Source organism: Bos javanicus, chromosome 24, assembly GCF_032452875.1.
Source record: "Bos javanicus breed banteng chromosome 24, ARS-OSU_banteng_1.0, whole genome shotgun sequence".
Lineage (NCBI taxonomy): Eukaryota > Metazoa > Chordata > Mammalia > Artiodactyla > Bovidae > Bos > Bos javanicus.
Window position 1 is genome coordinate 46165704 of NC_083891.1, and position 16295 is coordinate 46181998.

The 16295-nt window shown below is 46.8% G+C and overlaps 1 protein-coding gene and 1 long non-coding RNA gene across 2 annotated transcripts in view; one reads left to right on the forward strand and one right to left on the reverse strand.

Annotated features, from left to right (window-relative positions):
- The window catches only part of LOC133237710 (uncharacterized), a 485111-nt gene that overhangs the window by 167147 nt on the left and 301669 nt on the right, over window positions 1-16295 (forward strand). The gene's annotated exons all lie outside the window — the stretch shown is intronic.
- LOXHD1 (lipoxygenase homology PLAT domains 1) overlaps window positions 1-16295 on the reverse strand; it is a 210190-nt gene that overhangs the window by 6936 nt on the left and 186959 nt on the right. The window contains exons 38-40 of the mRNA XM_061400078.1: window positions 8945-9115; window positions 2651-2783; window positions 1161-1319 (exon numbers count right to left, since the gene is read on the reverse strand). Of these exons, the coding sequence (XP_061256062.1) occupies window positions 1161-1319; window positions 2651-2783; window positions 8945-9115 (463 nt within the window). The remainder of the gene's footprint in view (window positions 1-1160; window positions 1320-2650; window positions 2784-8944; window positions 9116-16295) is intronic.

The window sequence follows — 16295 nt, forward strand, 5'->3', positions numbered from 1 at the left end:
AAGGAAGAGACACCAGATCTCCCTCTCTGCCGTGTGAACGCACGATGAGCTAGCAAGGGAGGCCTCATGGGAACTCAACTCCGCTGGCACCCTGACCTCTGACTTCCAGACTCCAAGGTGTGAGAAAAGAATGCCCGCTGTCTGAGCCACCCAGTCCATGGATTTGGTCGCGGCAGCCTGAGATAGCTAAGACACAAGTTCATATGTCAGAACCCTTTCCTGCTCCATTCCCAAAGGGTAATCTTGCTCAGAGACGGCCCGTTCCAGGGAGCCGGCGGGTGCAGGTAGAGTGTGGACAGACATTGCCTGAGAGGCTGAGGCCCTGAAGGCTGGAGCCGAAGCTGGGACCCGCCTGGTCAGGCAGGGCCGCTGCTTCTGTCTGCTGCGATTCTTCTGAAAGATGCTGTCAAGAGCAGGGCCAGCCCGGGAGGGGCATGAGGGGGGCCAGAGGGGCAGACAGTGGTTCTGGGGGTGGCCCGGCTATCATAGCCTCTCCTTGGGCTTACCCTCCCTGAGGCACATGCTGCCCTCTCCTTCCCCATCATCCTTTCCTGGTTCCTTTTTAGTGTCTTTTCTGCCTTCTAGAGCTTCAGGGCTCTTTCTGGCTTCCAACACAGTTACCAAGTGGTTTTAATTAGAAAAACTGATGGCTGCGAACTGTTACCCAGGTAACTAAGACCCTTAATCCTCTAGAAATGTCCTCAGAAGGCCCTGGAGGGGGAAATGTAAAGCTCCTTATCTGGGGTCCTCGGGGCGGTGGGCATGGGATTTCTCTGCTGGTCCCCGCTCTGCCCACAGGGATGATGGGCATTCACTCTGACTGTGGAGCAGCAGGCTTCAAAGCTGTATCTCTTTGTCATTACACAGTGATCATGGGGGCAGGGAAGGAAAGCCTCAGCTGTCTGGCACTGCCTGACTGGCTCCTCTTTTCTTCCAAAGAAGCATCACTGGATAAAAAGGCTGGAGCACCCTAGGTCATCGAGTCTAGTCCCCTGCCTCTGGGGTAAGGCTCTGTTCAGAAAACTCAAGAACCAGTACAGCTGCCTCTTTCCTTTCTGACTCAGATGCCTTGAAGGGGACACCTCCCCGCCCGCTGCCGTCTTGCCCATGGTCTGGCTGCAGGCCTCCCCGGGGGAAGAGGGTGGAGACCCAGCACATACACGTTGCCATACTCCATCTCGGTGATGGTGATGGTTTTGACGTGCCAGACCAGCTCTCTTTTGGGGATGAACCGGTCCTCCCTGGCAAGGTGGCCCACGCAGAGGGAGGCAATGTCCCCCAAGTAGACGCTGTCGAACTCAAATGTGTCTGTGGTCCCCCTGCAGGACACAAAGGTACCATCAGTGAGCGCTGCCCATGCCCACTGAAGGAAGTAAGCATTTATCCAGTGCCAACTGTATCCTAAATGCTGGTCTGAGGAACAGGGATAGACCGGCAAGCGAGACCTGATGTCAGGCCTCCACTGCTTGAGGGGTTCGGTCTAGTTTTGGAACAAGACAATTGGAACCATTAAAAAGCCCTTTGGGCTGCCTGTTCCCAAAATCAGTGATTGGTAATAGCGCATGGTGTTGGAGGAGGGTGAGGCCCTGGGCCCTCAGCTCTGGGCTGAGGAGAGAGGTAAGATTCAGGGAGCAGAGGGAAAGGGAAGGGAAGCATCTTCTGATGAGGATTTGATTTGGCAAAGTCACGGGGTTGGAGGTTCGGTCATTTCTGGAGGGAGGGCTGGCTTGGCTGGAGTTTGGGTTCAGGGAGGGAAGGGGCAATGGAAAAGAAGTGGGGTGTGCTGCCTTTTGGGGGGGCAGCTCAGCCCATCTTCATGCAGAGGGGTTGTTGAATAGAGGGTGAAGTGAGGTTATGGGAGGAGGAGGCTCTATTTAAGAGATTCTGGAGGCAGCAGGGAGATGAAGTGGGCATCTGGGCAGTTCAGAGGCAGCTCTGATGTACAGGAAGACGTGAGAATTTCCAGGCGTGGCGGGCAGCAGGGAGTGCTGAGCGGAGGCGCTGTTACACGAGACCTAATTTTGATTTTTCCTATGAAGCATCTTAAAGGCTCTCCCCTCCCTCCCTACTTCTCACTAGAACTGAATTACATGCTGTCTTATTTGCGTTTTTACAGGTGACTGTCTCCCTTTTCAAGTAGGCTGTGAGCTCCTCATTTGCACGGATGTGGAATAACATCTGTGTGATTCCCAGTCCTGCCGCATAGTGGACTTGCTGTAATTAATTCAGTGATTTTTGTTGTAGTTTTGCATTAAGTTTTAAAAAATTGAAATACATTTGACATATACCGTTGTGCAAATTTAAGGTGTACAACATATGAATCTGAAACATTTTTATATTGTACTATGATTGCCATTGTGGCCATAATTAGCACTTCTATCATATTACATAATTATCCTTTTTTTCTAGTCATTGGAACAATTAGATTCTAGTCTCTCTTAAATGACAGTCTTCTCCCTTCTCTTTTCTAAAGCTCCTGTTGTGTCCCTAGAGCTGGAATGGCGTTGACACACAGTAGGTACTCAGTATGTTCTTGCTGGTTAGGCCCATTTGTATATTTATGGCCCCAACTAAAAGGGTTGGCTCTTGGGGTCCCCCTCTTACCCACCCCACTTATCCCCATTCCCCTGTGGGCACCCCCTCTTCCTACTTCCTGAAGGCCCGCTGTCTAGAAGAATTCTCCACGAGAAACTCTTTGGACCGATTCTTCCTGCCTTCCAGGATGAGCCAGACGTTCTCCCTGGTTTCGCCTCTGTTGCCGGTTTCTATGACGATCTCGTAGGCTGCAGTGGAGAAAGTGGGAGACGGTCAGCAGAGGGGAGGCGGCACCCACCACTGGGGCAGAAGCAAACCCACCTCTCCCTTCAGGTCCTACATCTGGTCTGAGACCACAGCCTTAAGTGCGGGGGCTGGGGCTCAGGTTAAAATCCTTACGATCGAGGCACTGTCAACAGAGCCTGCCTCGATTTAGCGGCAAACCACAAGGAGGGGATGAGTTTCCCAAGGGATGCTGGGGCCTGGCTCTCAGGGATGGAGGAGTCTCTGAGATGCAAAGTGAAGATCAGGAGCAAAGAGAAGGGAGGAGAGGCAGGGCCCAGCTACAGAAAGGGGAGGGGAAGATCCAGGCAGGAGAGACTCTAGAAGAGCCTGGAACTTTCTCTGGCAAACAGCCTCTGTATTGTCTCAGCCCTCACTTTGGTGTCTAGCTTAGTGTCACAATCTCCCTCCCCTGAAGTTTCCACAAGCAGGTCAGCACTGTTTCATTTGTTAAGAGGTGTCTAGTGCCAGGACTGGGCTAAACTCTGGGTGACCCTAGCACTCATCTCTGGCCCCAGAGGGAAACACACTGACTATACAATGGAACAGAATAACCTGCAGCAAAGGGCGCAAGTACCAAGGAGGAGAGTGTGGATCTGGCTCCCGTCACATCTTCAACCTCACCTTCCAGCACCTTCCCCCTCCCTTGCACGCTCTGCTTGGCCTCTGTGCTATTCCAGGAGGACAAGGCCTGCTCCTGCCTTAGAGCTCTGTCTGCGGCTCATCCCCTTCTCTCCCCACCTCCATCCATGTTGACCTGGCTCACTCCTTCCTGTCCTACTCAGATGTCCCCTTCTCAGGGACCACCCAACCAAATTCCAACCCAATTTCCCCAGGGCTCCAGCCTGCTCTACTGAGCTCTATCATCTTCCCTTACCTAGTACCTTCTAATATGCTGCTGCTGCTACTGCTAAGTCGCTTTAGTCGTGTCCGACTCTGTGTGACCCCATAGACAGCAGCCCACCAGGCTCCCCTGCCCCTGGGATTCTCCAGGCAAGAATACTGGAGTGGGTTGCCATTTCCTTCTCCAATGCATGAAAGTGAAAAGTGAAAGTGAAGTCGCTCAGTCGTGTCCGACTCTTAGCGACCACATGGACTGTAGCCCACCAGGCTCCTCCATCCATGGGATTTTCCAGGTGAGAGTACTGGAGTGGGGTGCCATTGCCTTCTCCATCTAATATGCTAAGTGGTTATCACTTTGTTGCTTACTGTATGCCCCCCTCCCACCTGAATGTAGCTCCATGAGGGCAAGGGTCTTTGTTTTGCTCATTATAGACCCCAAGTGACCAGAATGGTGCCTGGCACATAGGCATTCAATAAATAGTTGTTGAGTGAATAATGAATGATTGGGCTCATCGCAGTAAGCTCCATGAAGAAGGCAGTGTGTGAGCTTGGCCTCGAAGAAGATTCATGATTGTGATCAACAGAGAACCGAGGGATGCTCTAGGAGTGGGGGAGGGGAAGGAGCATAAGCAAAGATACTGGAGGGCAGGGGCAGGGCTTGAGATCCAGGAGATCCAAGAGATCCAGCCCCACTCCCCACGGACCAGCTGGGATGGAGCTGGCACACAGGAGGACACAATATTTGTCTTCCTGCAGTTAGTGAGTCACTGAGGATTTGGGATTCCAGATCCAAAGAGATAGTTTGATTTCTGTGCTTTTATCTCGGAAATGTGATAAAGACAATTAGAAGGGATGGCTGTGTCTACAGCTCAATGTAATGTCAACCCCAGCCTCTCAGTGACCTGTTGCCTTTGTAACTTCTCTCAAGTCATAGATAGAGGGCATCCAGGCAAAGAACCCAGGATAGGGAAGGAGATTCACAGTGAGCACAGCCCTGGAAGAAGAACCTGTCTCTGCAGGCCCAACCGTTCACAGCACCAGGACATGAAATGAATGAGTCATGGCTCGAGGCTCAAAGCCAACACAGGGAGGGTAAGGTATTTCTGCAAACCAGACACCTGTGAATTCAAAGTGGATCCTTCACTGTAGAGGAAATGGACTGCCAGCACCCAGGGAAGAAAGCAGGGAGCACTAGGAACCTACTTTCTTCCTGCAGTCAGCTCAAGGAGGACATGCATGTGGATCACAACCAGCTCTCTCCTCATGGCCCCAAAGACAAGGCAGAGAAGGAAGGCGTGTAAGTGAGGACATTCAGATGGATTAAAAACAAATGTGGCCAGTTGCATCAACGGTCTTTCAATCAGCCTATTTCCACCTTGGAAAAGTCATTTCATCAATGACTTGATAAAAATTTGGAAGGCATGACTCTCAGCTTTGTTTATAGCCTGCTGGGAGGAAAGGACAGAGGAGGACCAGGGACCTGACAGAATAGGGCAGGTAGGAGCCCAGCCTAGCAGGGATCCACATGAGGCTCACCCCGGAGCCAACACCCCCATGGGAGGAGTCCGGCTGGAGAAAGTGGCTCTGTAGCCACCATGCAAGTCATTGACATGAAGGGGCCACTAACAAAGATACTGTGGGCTTAGTGGGCATGAATGTGGCAGGACAGGAGAGAGCAGAGCTGTCCGCCCTTGACATCTGGCCTGTGCTCTGGGTGTGGTATCTGCAGACAGAGATGAACCAGAAGGCCAGGATGCACCGAGCAGATCCAACCCACCTCACACGAGCAGCTCCTGAACAGATAGGTGTTTGCCTTGAGGCCAGGACAGCAGGGGCACAAGGCACTGAGGAGCACCACCAGAGGACACCTGGGCATCCAGTGGGCACCTGCAGCTTATTGCTCCACATCACCTCCCCCATCTTATGTTGCCAGGACCCTTTTTGGCTCTGGAAGTTCCTCCCGTGGTTTTGCATGAAAGTCCCAGATCTGGACAATCAGAATTATTCCTTAAGAGATGCTCTCTTCCCTTCCACCAAAGCTGTTCAATTAGAAGGCTACGGGGTTGGGGGTACCAGCCACCATCTTCCCACGATGTAGAGAAAGAAACAGTTGAGAGGAAAAGGGGACAAGGACATACTGAAATCACTGGAGCCTCTGGAGAGAGCCAAGCCCCAGCCAGTTCCACCTGAAACTTCCAAGTTCTGGGCACCGACATGCTCCCTTTTTCCTGGAGCCAGCTTAGGGCTGGGGTTTGGGCATGTACAACCAAGTCCTGACGACTCCTGAAGTTTTCTGTTTGCCTCTGTTGGGACTGCCAATGGGTAGTAGCTTCAAGAATATAATCATAAAGATGAATTTTTAAACAGAGCTGTCTGGTGGAGCAGTGAGTCCTCCAACCTGGGGAGTTGGTCATCAAGCTTGATTGTATCAGAACTGGAAATGTCGCAGATAAGGCTGACTGAGCAGCCTGAAAAGGCTTCAAGTAGGGGTGGATAAGAAGGAAGGGGGCTGTAGAAGGGGGAGGCATTGGTCTTGCTGGAGGATGTCCCAGAGAGGGGGCTTCCCAGGAGGTTCAGGACCTGCCTGCCAATGCAGGAGATGCAGGTTCAATCCCTGCGTCTTCTTGGGAAGATCCCCTGGAGGAGGACATGACAACCCATTCCAGTATTCTTGCCTGGAGAATTCCATGGACAGAAAAGCCTGGTGGGTTACACAGTCCATGGGGCGGCAAAAAGTTGGATACGACTGAAGTGACTTAGCACGCACACAGCATGCCCCAGAGAGATATTTTTTGTCCTCCTAGGTGTCATGTATGTGTGTGTGTGTGTGTTGCATACATGCATATGCACACATAAGCACATGCTCTTACTGCAGGACTTAACACAGAATCTCTGGGGTGAGACCCAAATAACAGTATTATTTAAAAGTTGCCAGTGGTTTTCTGCTTTGCCTGCACATTGGAATCACCTACAGAGGCTGATGCTTACAGAGGATGGGGAGCAGCTTCTGAAATTGCTAACAAGAACTGGAGGTGAAGGCAGCAAACAGGATGCTAGACAAGGTGCGGTAGTTGATCAATCTGGAGCACCAGCCAGGCCCGAGGATGACACAGCGACCTGAGGAGTCCTCATCTAGGAATCAGGAATCATATGAGTCCTACTGGCTGTGGCTAAGTCTTTGGTGTATTGCTTCACTTTTCTGGTTTATGGTTTTCCATACCTAGGATATAGAGAGGTGAATTTGCCCCTATGCAGGTCATAGGGTGGGCGTAGGGTGGTGAGGATCCAGTGAGAACAGGGAATGTGTGGAGCACCTTCACACACATGCAGCTCTGTTCAGATATGAGAGAGTGTTTATTCTTATAAGTCGAGTGCCCAGAGATGCCCCTGGGGACCAGACATGGACTGTAAGTGCCATGAGGGCAGGATCTCTGCCCTATTCATTACTGTGTCCCAGAACCCACACCAGGCTGTGTCACTTGGTTAAAGATAGCTGAGGTTGGTATGATTGGCTTGAATTGTATCCCTGGCTCTCCCTAGGATAAGCTTCCATCTGCGGGCATGGGTGTCACTGGCCTTTGGGCACCCTGCCCTCTGCAGGCTCCTCATAATGACAGACTGATCCAAACCATTCCTGGGCTTGGTGTCCCTGCCCTTCCATCTCTGTCTCACACACATCCTTCTGGAATTAATGCAAGTACTGCTTCCCCTCTACCAAGCTCCCTACCAACCCAAATTCCACAGGTCTTAGCAAGCTGTTTGGCGGGAAATCTGTGAAGGAAACTCCGTGGTTATGCTCCCAACCTCACAAATCTCTCCTCCCCTGAACGCCAAGGGCCCCAGGAGCCTTTATTGCTCATGTTAGCAATTATGCATTAGCCTCCACCACTAATGAGATTGTGAGGCCCCAAGGAAAAACAACCTTCATTTGCTGAGCTCTTATGATTTGTGCACCTACTAAGTCCAAAAGCCTGCAGAGTGAGTCTGTCCTTGACCTCTGGAAGCTTATAGCTGTGTAGGGATAACACAGATGGGCACAGTTCAGTATAAGGAAACTAACAATCACAAAGCAGGGTGCATGGTTCATAGCATCTAAAATAAAAGTGGGCCCCCAGTAAGTACAATTAGAGACGCTGGGAGTTCACACTCTGAATTAGGGCAGGCACCCTCATACATGAAGGCTGACAGATGAGTGGTTGGCCCTTGTCTGAATGCTCCCAGTACCATCAGTGATCAGCCCTCTCCGAGCAGCTGAGTCCATCACTGGGCAGTTTGGATGGCATGGTGCAGAAGGCTCTGTGGCTTTCCACCAAGCATCCATGCTTCCCTTTCGTGATGTACAGAGCTTGCCCGGGGCAACTGTCCAGCCAGGTACTACAATCCCAGGTGCCCTTGCATCTAGGTAGAGCCACATGACTCAGAATATGAGTTAATGTGTTAAGAAAGTATGGAGTGTGCCTTCTCCCAGCTCTCTTTTCCCTCTTCAAGAAATGTGGGAGCCACATGTTGAAAATGGCAGACAGGTGAGAAGAGCTTGGGCCCCTGAATCACAGTGTGGAAGACCTCTTGCCAAACACCCACACTGGACTGATTACATCAGTGAGAAACAGATTTTGTTGTATTTAGCTATTGAGATTTATGGGTTTAAGTCTTACTGCAGCTAGTGTTACAGTAACTAGCTAGCTGCAGTAAGAAAAGGTTGGAAAATCCTTTCTTTACATCAGGCTCTGCTATTGATAAGCCTTCATCAAATCTGTTGGACCCAGATACTGGCATCTGTATTAAAGAGACACCTCCCTGGTTCTTGATGGCCATCCACCTTAGGGACCAATTACTCTTTCCCTTTGCACATGCCCTGAGGAAAGAGCCAAAGAGAAAGCTGTCAGTGGAGATGCTGGCTCCCCACACATTCTGTTTTCAGGAAGGCCGGAGTTGGTGGCTGTTGCCATAGACATCAGTTGGAGAGAGTCCACAACAAAAAATTAAACCAGAGAGAGCATCACATCAAACTGCCCAGGGTAGGCTTGTCCCCTGTGGGTTTTCTTGCTACCTAATAAGTCCCTGTGATCTGGGGCCATGAGCTGGCACCAGTATATTGGCTGTCTCAGGTTCACAAAGCAACACTTAGGGTGTTTACTTATGTACTGCTGCAATGTTATTTCTTTCATTGGGCATCTGATTCCCCTCCAGCTATGAGAGATCTTCCTTTAGATTTTCCAACATTGTTCCCCCTTCCCTCTGCCCAGGCTGCATCTAAGCAGGGCCCACCGGTGTCCCCACGTACTGGTCTCCTCCAGCTCGTCATGGATCTCATTGTTGGCGCAGGCAAAGTCACGGACTGTCTGCCTGTCGCCCTCACTCTTGGAGAGCCAGCAGTCACATTGGAAGCGGAAGGTCTCATCGCGGGAATTGTCCTTCACATCAACATGGCTCAGGTGCCAGCCAGGAAATATCCCTGAAAATAGAGACACGGGGTTGGAGGCTAAATGGGCTCATCCTCCCCTTTCAGACTTCTGCTCCCTACATCTGCTGGCTGTGTGGCCCTGGACAAGTTCTCTGTCCTCTCTGGGCCTTTGTCTCTGTGTTGATGAAATGAGGGGTTGGGTTAGATGATCTCTGAGATACCTCTAGCCTAGAGAATAGATTGGGTTGGCCAAAAAGTTTGTTTAGGTTTTTCCATAAGATATTATTGGCCAACACAATAATTCTCTTTGCAGAATCCTTAACTTGGGTTCAGGAACTCTTAGAGGATCTCTGTGTGTCCATCGTATGTGCAGAAGGCTACAAGGAAGGCATGTATATGTTTTACTTTCACATCTTGCCTTCTTATGCCACTTGGGGTTGGAAGGGCAGTCCTAGTGTCTCCAACAAAAAGCCATTTCAATAATGGTGAAGGAGGATCAGACACTGCCCGAAGCGACATCTCTAGATCTTGCCATTGATCTCAAGGGTTATAAGCACAGAGACACACAAAGATGGACACACGCTTCCAGTCACCCAGTCCACAGGGAGCAGATATTAAGGCTCACGGGCAGAGCATACATACTGGCAGTCCTAGTATAGCTTCATTCCTGGTGTAAAAGGTACTTCATATGTTTTCAAACATAGGTCTTTACTGAAAGTGGAAATCAGCGAGTCCTAGAACAGGTTAAATTTTACAGTGGTTCTGTTGAGTTAAAAAGTGGTGTTATTTTACCAACAAAGAATTTTTTTGCATGCATATTTTAAGTTTTATTTAAATTCAAAATGTAAATAACAAATGGTTAGTAATAAGTGGGGGCTTCCCTGGTAGCTCAGCTGGTAAAGAATCTGCCTGCAATGCAGGAGACCTGGGTTTGGTCTCTGGGCTGGGAAGATCCCTCAAGGAGGGCATGGTAACTCTCTCCAGTATTCTTGCCTGGAGAATCCCCGTGGACAGAGGAGCCTGGTGGGCTACAGTCCATGAGGTCACATAGAGTTGGACATGACTAAGCAACTGAGCACAGCCCAGCACAGTATTAAGTGGAAATAACAGACTCACTCTGCTCTATATCCTGGGCAGGTTTCACTCCCGAATTTACTTCTAGAGCTCCAGGCATGGCGGTGACAGAGAAAAGCAGTGGGATGATGGGAAGGGTGGATTCTGGGCTGCCTTTAGCTTTATCCTCAGGCAACCCAGGGCCCCAGCGTGCGGGTGAAAACAGCCGGAGGAGGAGGCAGCCCGACCCGGGTTGCCCTGCTGCGTGCTAGCAGGTTGCTCTCTTCCCCGGACCCCCGTTTCCTCTCTCCTCTGAAGGCATGGCATGGTCTCACCCCATCTTCAGCTCTCTTTTCAAGTTTGATTCTGCAAAGGAACTCCTTCCATGGTAAATAGCAGACTAACCCCAACCATTGTAAGATAAATACACTTCACTCTTAGCTTCATGCTCACTGATTATTTAATTGCCTTGTTTTGGAAATGCTGGATGGGATTAACAGGGATCCTACCATGACTTTCTACACTAAGAACCTATCACACACGAGAAGAGGCAGTTCTGGGAAGGCTGATGTCATATGACATCACTACCATCATAGATCAATAGGGAACCATCTTAATCCCACCACTAGAGAATCCATGTCTTTACAGAATCTGCTCTTTCAGAGTCCTACTTTATCTTTTTACACAAAGATAGCAAACGTCGCACACTGTCTGACATCTTAGCTTTTCACTCACAGTCTATATCAGTACATAAATATCTGCCCATCCCTTCTCATAGTTGCATAGTATTCCATTGTATGCACACACAAGAAAATTTCTGTGTTGTCCTAATTGATGAGTTGTTATGCAAACTTCCACTTCTACATGTAATGTTATAATTACTACCCTTCTACATGCATTATAGTGATCTTTTGAAATCATAAATCAGGTCTGATTTTGCTACTTCTCATGGAAAACTGTTCAATGGCTCCTCATTACTCTCAGAATAACTGCAAACAGCTCACTAACAACCGTAAGAACTGACGTGACTTGGCCCCTTTCCATTTTGATTTCATCTCATACTACTTGCATTTTTACTTACTATATTTCACGTACATCTTTTAGTACCTTAATATATGAAATCCAGTCTTGTCATGGAAATGTTGCACATTTTCTGTCTGCCTGCAACAATATACCCTAGGCTCTGAATACCCACAGTGTTTCATCACTGAGGTGTCAGATCAAATGTCCTGTCTTTGGGAAGACCTTTCCAATCTGCAGAGGCTTCCCCATCCCCAGTTACTTGCTATCACAACATACACCCATTTCACAGTCTGAAATAATTTTGGATTTATTTCCTTGCACGTTGTCTATACTGTCTGTCTTCTCTAGATTGTAAGCCCCATGAGAGCAGGAGTCTTGCCTGATATCCACCACTATATTCTAGTGCCTAGAGCAATGCTTAGCACATTATTCAATAAATGTTTATTGAATGGATGAGTGCACGATTATTAAATAGGGAAGAACAAGGAAGGACACTGGTGGTAACATTCTATGAGTGGAGGGGAAACATAATCCAAAGCCCCACCAGGGAGCAATGGTCTGTCCTAGTGAAATTATTTTATCCCAAATGTTCCAAGGTTTATTATAAGACAAAAAGCTTAAAAACTGAATGAGGTATAAAATAGATAGCAAGAAGTTGCTAAACACACAGGGAGCCTAGCCTGGTGCTCTGTGATGACCTGACAGTAGGGGGGAGATGGTGTGGAGAGGGTGGGATGGGGCTGGGGAGGGAGGCCCAGGAGCGAAGGAATGTATGTATAATTATGACTGATTCGCATTGTTGTATGGCAGAAACCAACACAAAATTGTAAAGCAATTTTCCACCAATAAAAAAAAAAAATTGAAGGAGCATAGGGCCCTAATCTTTCCAGCCAAGAGAAAGCAGACTCCAAATAGGAGGGAGACTAACTGCCTGGATTTCATCATGCTATCTGCTACCTGTGATTCCTCAGTGGCCTTCCATATCTGATAGGGAAAAGGGTCCAATCCTGTGTTTACACATATAGGGCCTTCTTCATCCTGACTCCATCCACCTCATTTCCTGCCTCAGTAAGGAAGACTCCTAAGGCAACTCCTCCATCCCAGTGAGATGGATTTATTCAGCAGCACTTAGCTGTATCTTTCATCTTCATTAAGGCTTCAAGTTATTTCCCTGCCCTAAATTCCCACCTACCCTCTGGACAACTTAGGCTTCACTTCCTCCATGAGACCCTCCAAACTCCCCAGTCCCATGGCATTCATCATCTGTTTATTCACTTGCCCGTGAACAGTTGCCCAAGATGGCTTGGGAAATAAATGTTTTCTAGTGAGGTCATGAACATGAACTCTTTTATAGTGATTGTATGTGTGTGTGTGTGTGTGTGCATGTGAGACTTCTCTAGTTTGATTTTAAGGTGTGGAAGTTATGTCTTAAACTTCTTGATTACATCACAGGTGTATTGACTTAGTGCTCAATAAATACAAAATTGATAAATTACATTTACTTTCTATAGTGATCTCTCAGCTTTTTTAATTTCAGTGCAAACCCTTAAAATATTGCTTGAATAGATAATTTATTTCTTCAAGTAATTTCTTTAAAAAATAACTCTGGCAAGCTAAAGTCCATGTGGGTAAACAAAATTTCTTTAAAAAGATAAATAGATTGTTTGAAATGTGATATGGAGCCATCACAGAGTCCTAGGTATTAAAGAATATACAGAATCTAGCTAGTATCCCTCCACAAATACTTTCTCATGTACATCATTCAAGATAGGATGCCCAGAGTGACACACCTGGGTCTGGGAGATCTGCAGACTCCATTCTCAGCAAACCCACCAAACTGAACACATTATAGCATCTCTGTGCCTCAGCTTCCTTACTTGAGCAAAGTAACTGGGTTAAAATACATGATTTCCGAGATCCTATATATTTCTATGAATATATTATTCAAAAGGAAATGTATTAGAGTTTTCATTTCAGAGGAAGAAAGCAAGAGGAAAAAGATGAATTAGAAAATAAACACTCTTGTTATAATTTGTTCAGTATTATAAAAGCTATCTGGGTAACTGGAATTAAGGGGAAGAATTAGTCATTTATCTTGATTTTCATCTATGAACTATATTTCATGGTAATCAAATAGCCTGAGGGACAATTTTTTTTTTTTTACAGAAGAATTCCAGCTAATAAGTGGATAAGAAATAACAATTAGAAAATCATTTGTAACTCTACCTGATCATCACTGAGAAGCCATTAGATGCAGAGTGATGGGAAAGTTTACAATGGAGGGATCAAGCAGTCTGCCCTGGATTCACCATTAGACGTGAGCGTCAGTAAGTATGAGACGGCTGTGATGTAATATGAAGTACACAAGTCTCATTTTAAAGTAGCCCTGATACCACATATAAAGTATTCTTGCCAAATAATGTCGAACCTGGATCTAATCAAGTCTTTACAGCTGACTTTCAGATTATAGGAAATACGGAGAACGAGGAAGCAATGACACCATAAATAGGCAAGCAGACAGGTCCAGAGTGTGCAAATTTTATAGATCATTGGGCACTGTTTCTTCAAAAGTCAATGGCATGAAAAAAATAAAGGGATTAGGTATGGCTCTGTATTAAACATTTAAACTTTCATCTTTGGAGGAAAAAGTTACTATAAAGAGGAAATTAGGCACAGAATCTTGGTCCTCTTCTGATCATAGTATCCCAACCACTTGGGCTCACTGAAGACACAAAAATCTTTCTGTTTTTGCCAATGACAGGATCCTGCTTTCAAATCCAAAGTCTAGTTGTCGACAAGGAGGTCACTTCTCTGCTTACAAAGGGAAGAAGATAACATCAGTGACTTGGAATTTCTTTAAGTCCAAGAGCGATGAGGAGACCAAAGGTAATCAGAGGAATAAGGGAGGAATCAAGCTCTTCGAAGAGCCTGGCATTGACACTAAAGTTGTTGTTGTTCAGTTGCTAAGTCGTGTTCCACTCTTTGTGACTCCATGGACTGCAGCATGCTGGGCTTCCCTGTCCTTCAGTATCTCCTGGAGTTTACTCAAGTTCAAGTCCATTGAGTCAGTGATGCTATCTAACTATCTCATCTTCTGCTGTGCTTTTCTCCTCGTGCCTTCAGTCTTTCCCAGCATCAGGGTCTTTTCCAATGAGTCAGTTCTTCGAATGAGGTGGCCAAAGTATTGGAGCTTTAGCTTCAGCATCAGTCCTTCCAATGAATATTCAGGATTGATTTCCTTTAGGATTGACTGGTTGGATCTCCTTGCAATCCAATGGACTTTCAAGAGTCTTCTCCAACACCACAGTTTGAAAGCACCAATTCTTTGTCACTCAGGCTTCTTTATGGTCCAACTCTCACATCCATACATGACTAATGGAAAAACCACAGCTTTGACCATACAGATCTTTGTTGGAAAAGTGGTCTCTGTTTTTCAATACGCTGTCTAGGTTTGTCATAGCTTTCCTTCCAAGGAGCAAATGTCTTTTAATTTCATGGCTGCAGTCACTGTCTGCAGTGATTTTGGAGCCCAAGAAAATAAAATGTCACTGTTTCCACTTTCCCCCTTCTGTTTGCCATGAGGTAATGGGACTGGATGTCAGGATCTTAGTTTTTTGAATGTTGAGCTTTAAGCCAGCTTTTTCACTCTCCTCTTTCACTCTCATCAAGAGGCTCTTTAGTTCCTTTCCACTTTCTGCCACTAGAGTGGTATCATCTGCATATATGAGGTTGCTGATGTTTCTCCCAGCAGTCTTGACTCTAGCTTGTGATAAATCCAGTCTGGCTTTGCATGGTGTAATCTGCATATAGGGCTTCTACAGTGGCTCAGCAGGGAAAGAATCCACCTGCAATGCAGGAGCCATAGGAGACATGGCTTGATCCCTGGGTTGGGAAGATCCCCCAGAGGAGGGCATGGCAGCCCACTCCAGTATTCTTGGCTAAAGAATCCCACGGACAGAGGAGCCTGGCAGGCTACAGTCCAGGGTTACAAAGACTCAGACGTGGCTGAAGTAACTTAGTATGCATGCACAGTCTTCACACAAATTAAATAAGCAGCGTGAGACTATACAGCCTTGTCATAATCCTTCCTGAATTTTAAACCAGTCCACCGTTCCATGTCCGGTTCTAACTGTTGCTTCTTGACCTGCATACAGGTATCTCAGGAGACAAGTAAGGTATTACAGTATTCCCATCAGAATTTTCCAGTTTGTTGTGATCTACATAGTCAAAGGCTTTAGCGTAATCAATGAAGCAGATGTAAATATTTTTCTGAAATTCCCTTGCTTTCTCTATGATCCAGCAAATGTTGGCAATTCGATCTCTGGTTCCTCTGCATTTTCTAAACTCAGTTTGTACATCTGGAAGTTCTCAGTTCATGTGCAGCTGAAGGCTAACTTGAAGGATTTTGAATATAACCTTGCTAGCATGTTAAATGAGCGTAAATTGTACAGTAGTTTGAACATTCTTTGGAATTGCCCTTCTTTGGGATTGGAATGAAAACTGATATTTTCCAGTCTCTGTGGCCACTGCTGAGTTTTCAAATTTGCTGACATATCAAGTGCAGCACTTTAACAATGTCATCTTTTAGGATTTGAAATAGATCTGCTGGAATTCCATCATCTCCATTAGCTTTGTTTGTAGTAATGCTTCTGAAGGCCCACTTGACTCCACACTCCAGCATGTCTGACTCTAGATTAGTGACCGCACCATCATGATTATCCAGGTTATTAAGAATTTTTTGTATCATTCTTCTGTGTATTCTTACCAGTTCTTCTTAATCTCTTCTCTTTCTGTTAGGTCCTTACCGTTTCTATCCTTTATTGTGCCCATCCTTGCCTGAAATATTTCCTTGATATCTCCAATTATTCAGCTGGGTATATCTTTCCCTTTCTCCCTTGCCTTTCACTTCTCTTCTTTTCTCAGCTATTTGTAAAGCCTCTTCAGACAACTACTTTGCCTTCTTGTATTTCTTTTTCTAGGGGATGGTTTTGGTCTCCACTCCCTTTACAATGTTAAGAATCTCTGTCCATAGTTCTTCAGGCACTTTGTATACCAGATCTAATCCCTTAAATCTATCTGTCACCTCCACTGTATAACCATAGGGATTTGACTTAAGTCATACATGAATGGTCTAGTCTTTTTTCCCACTTTCTTC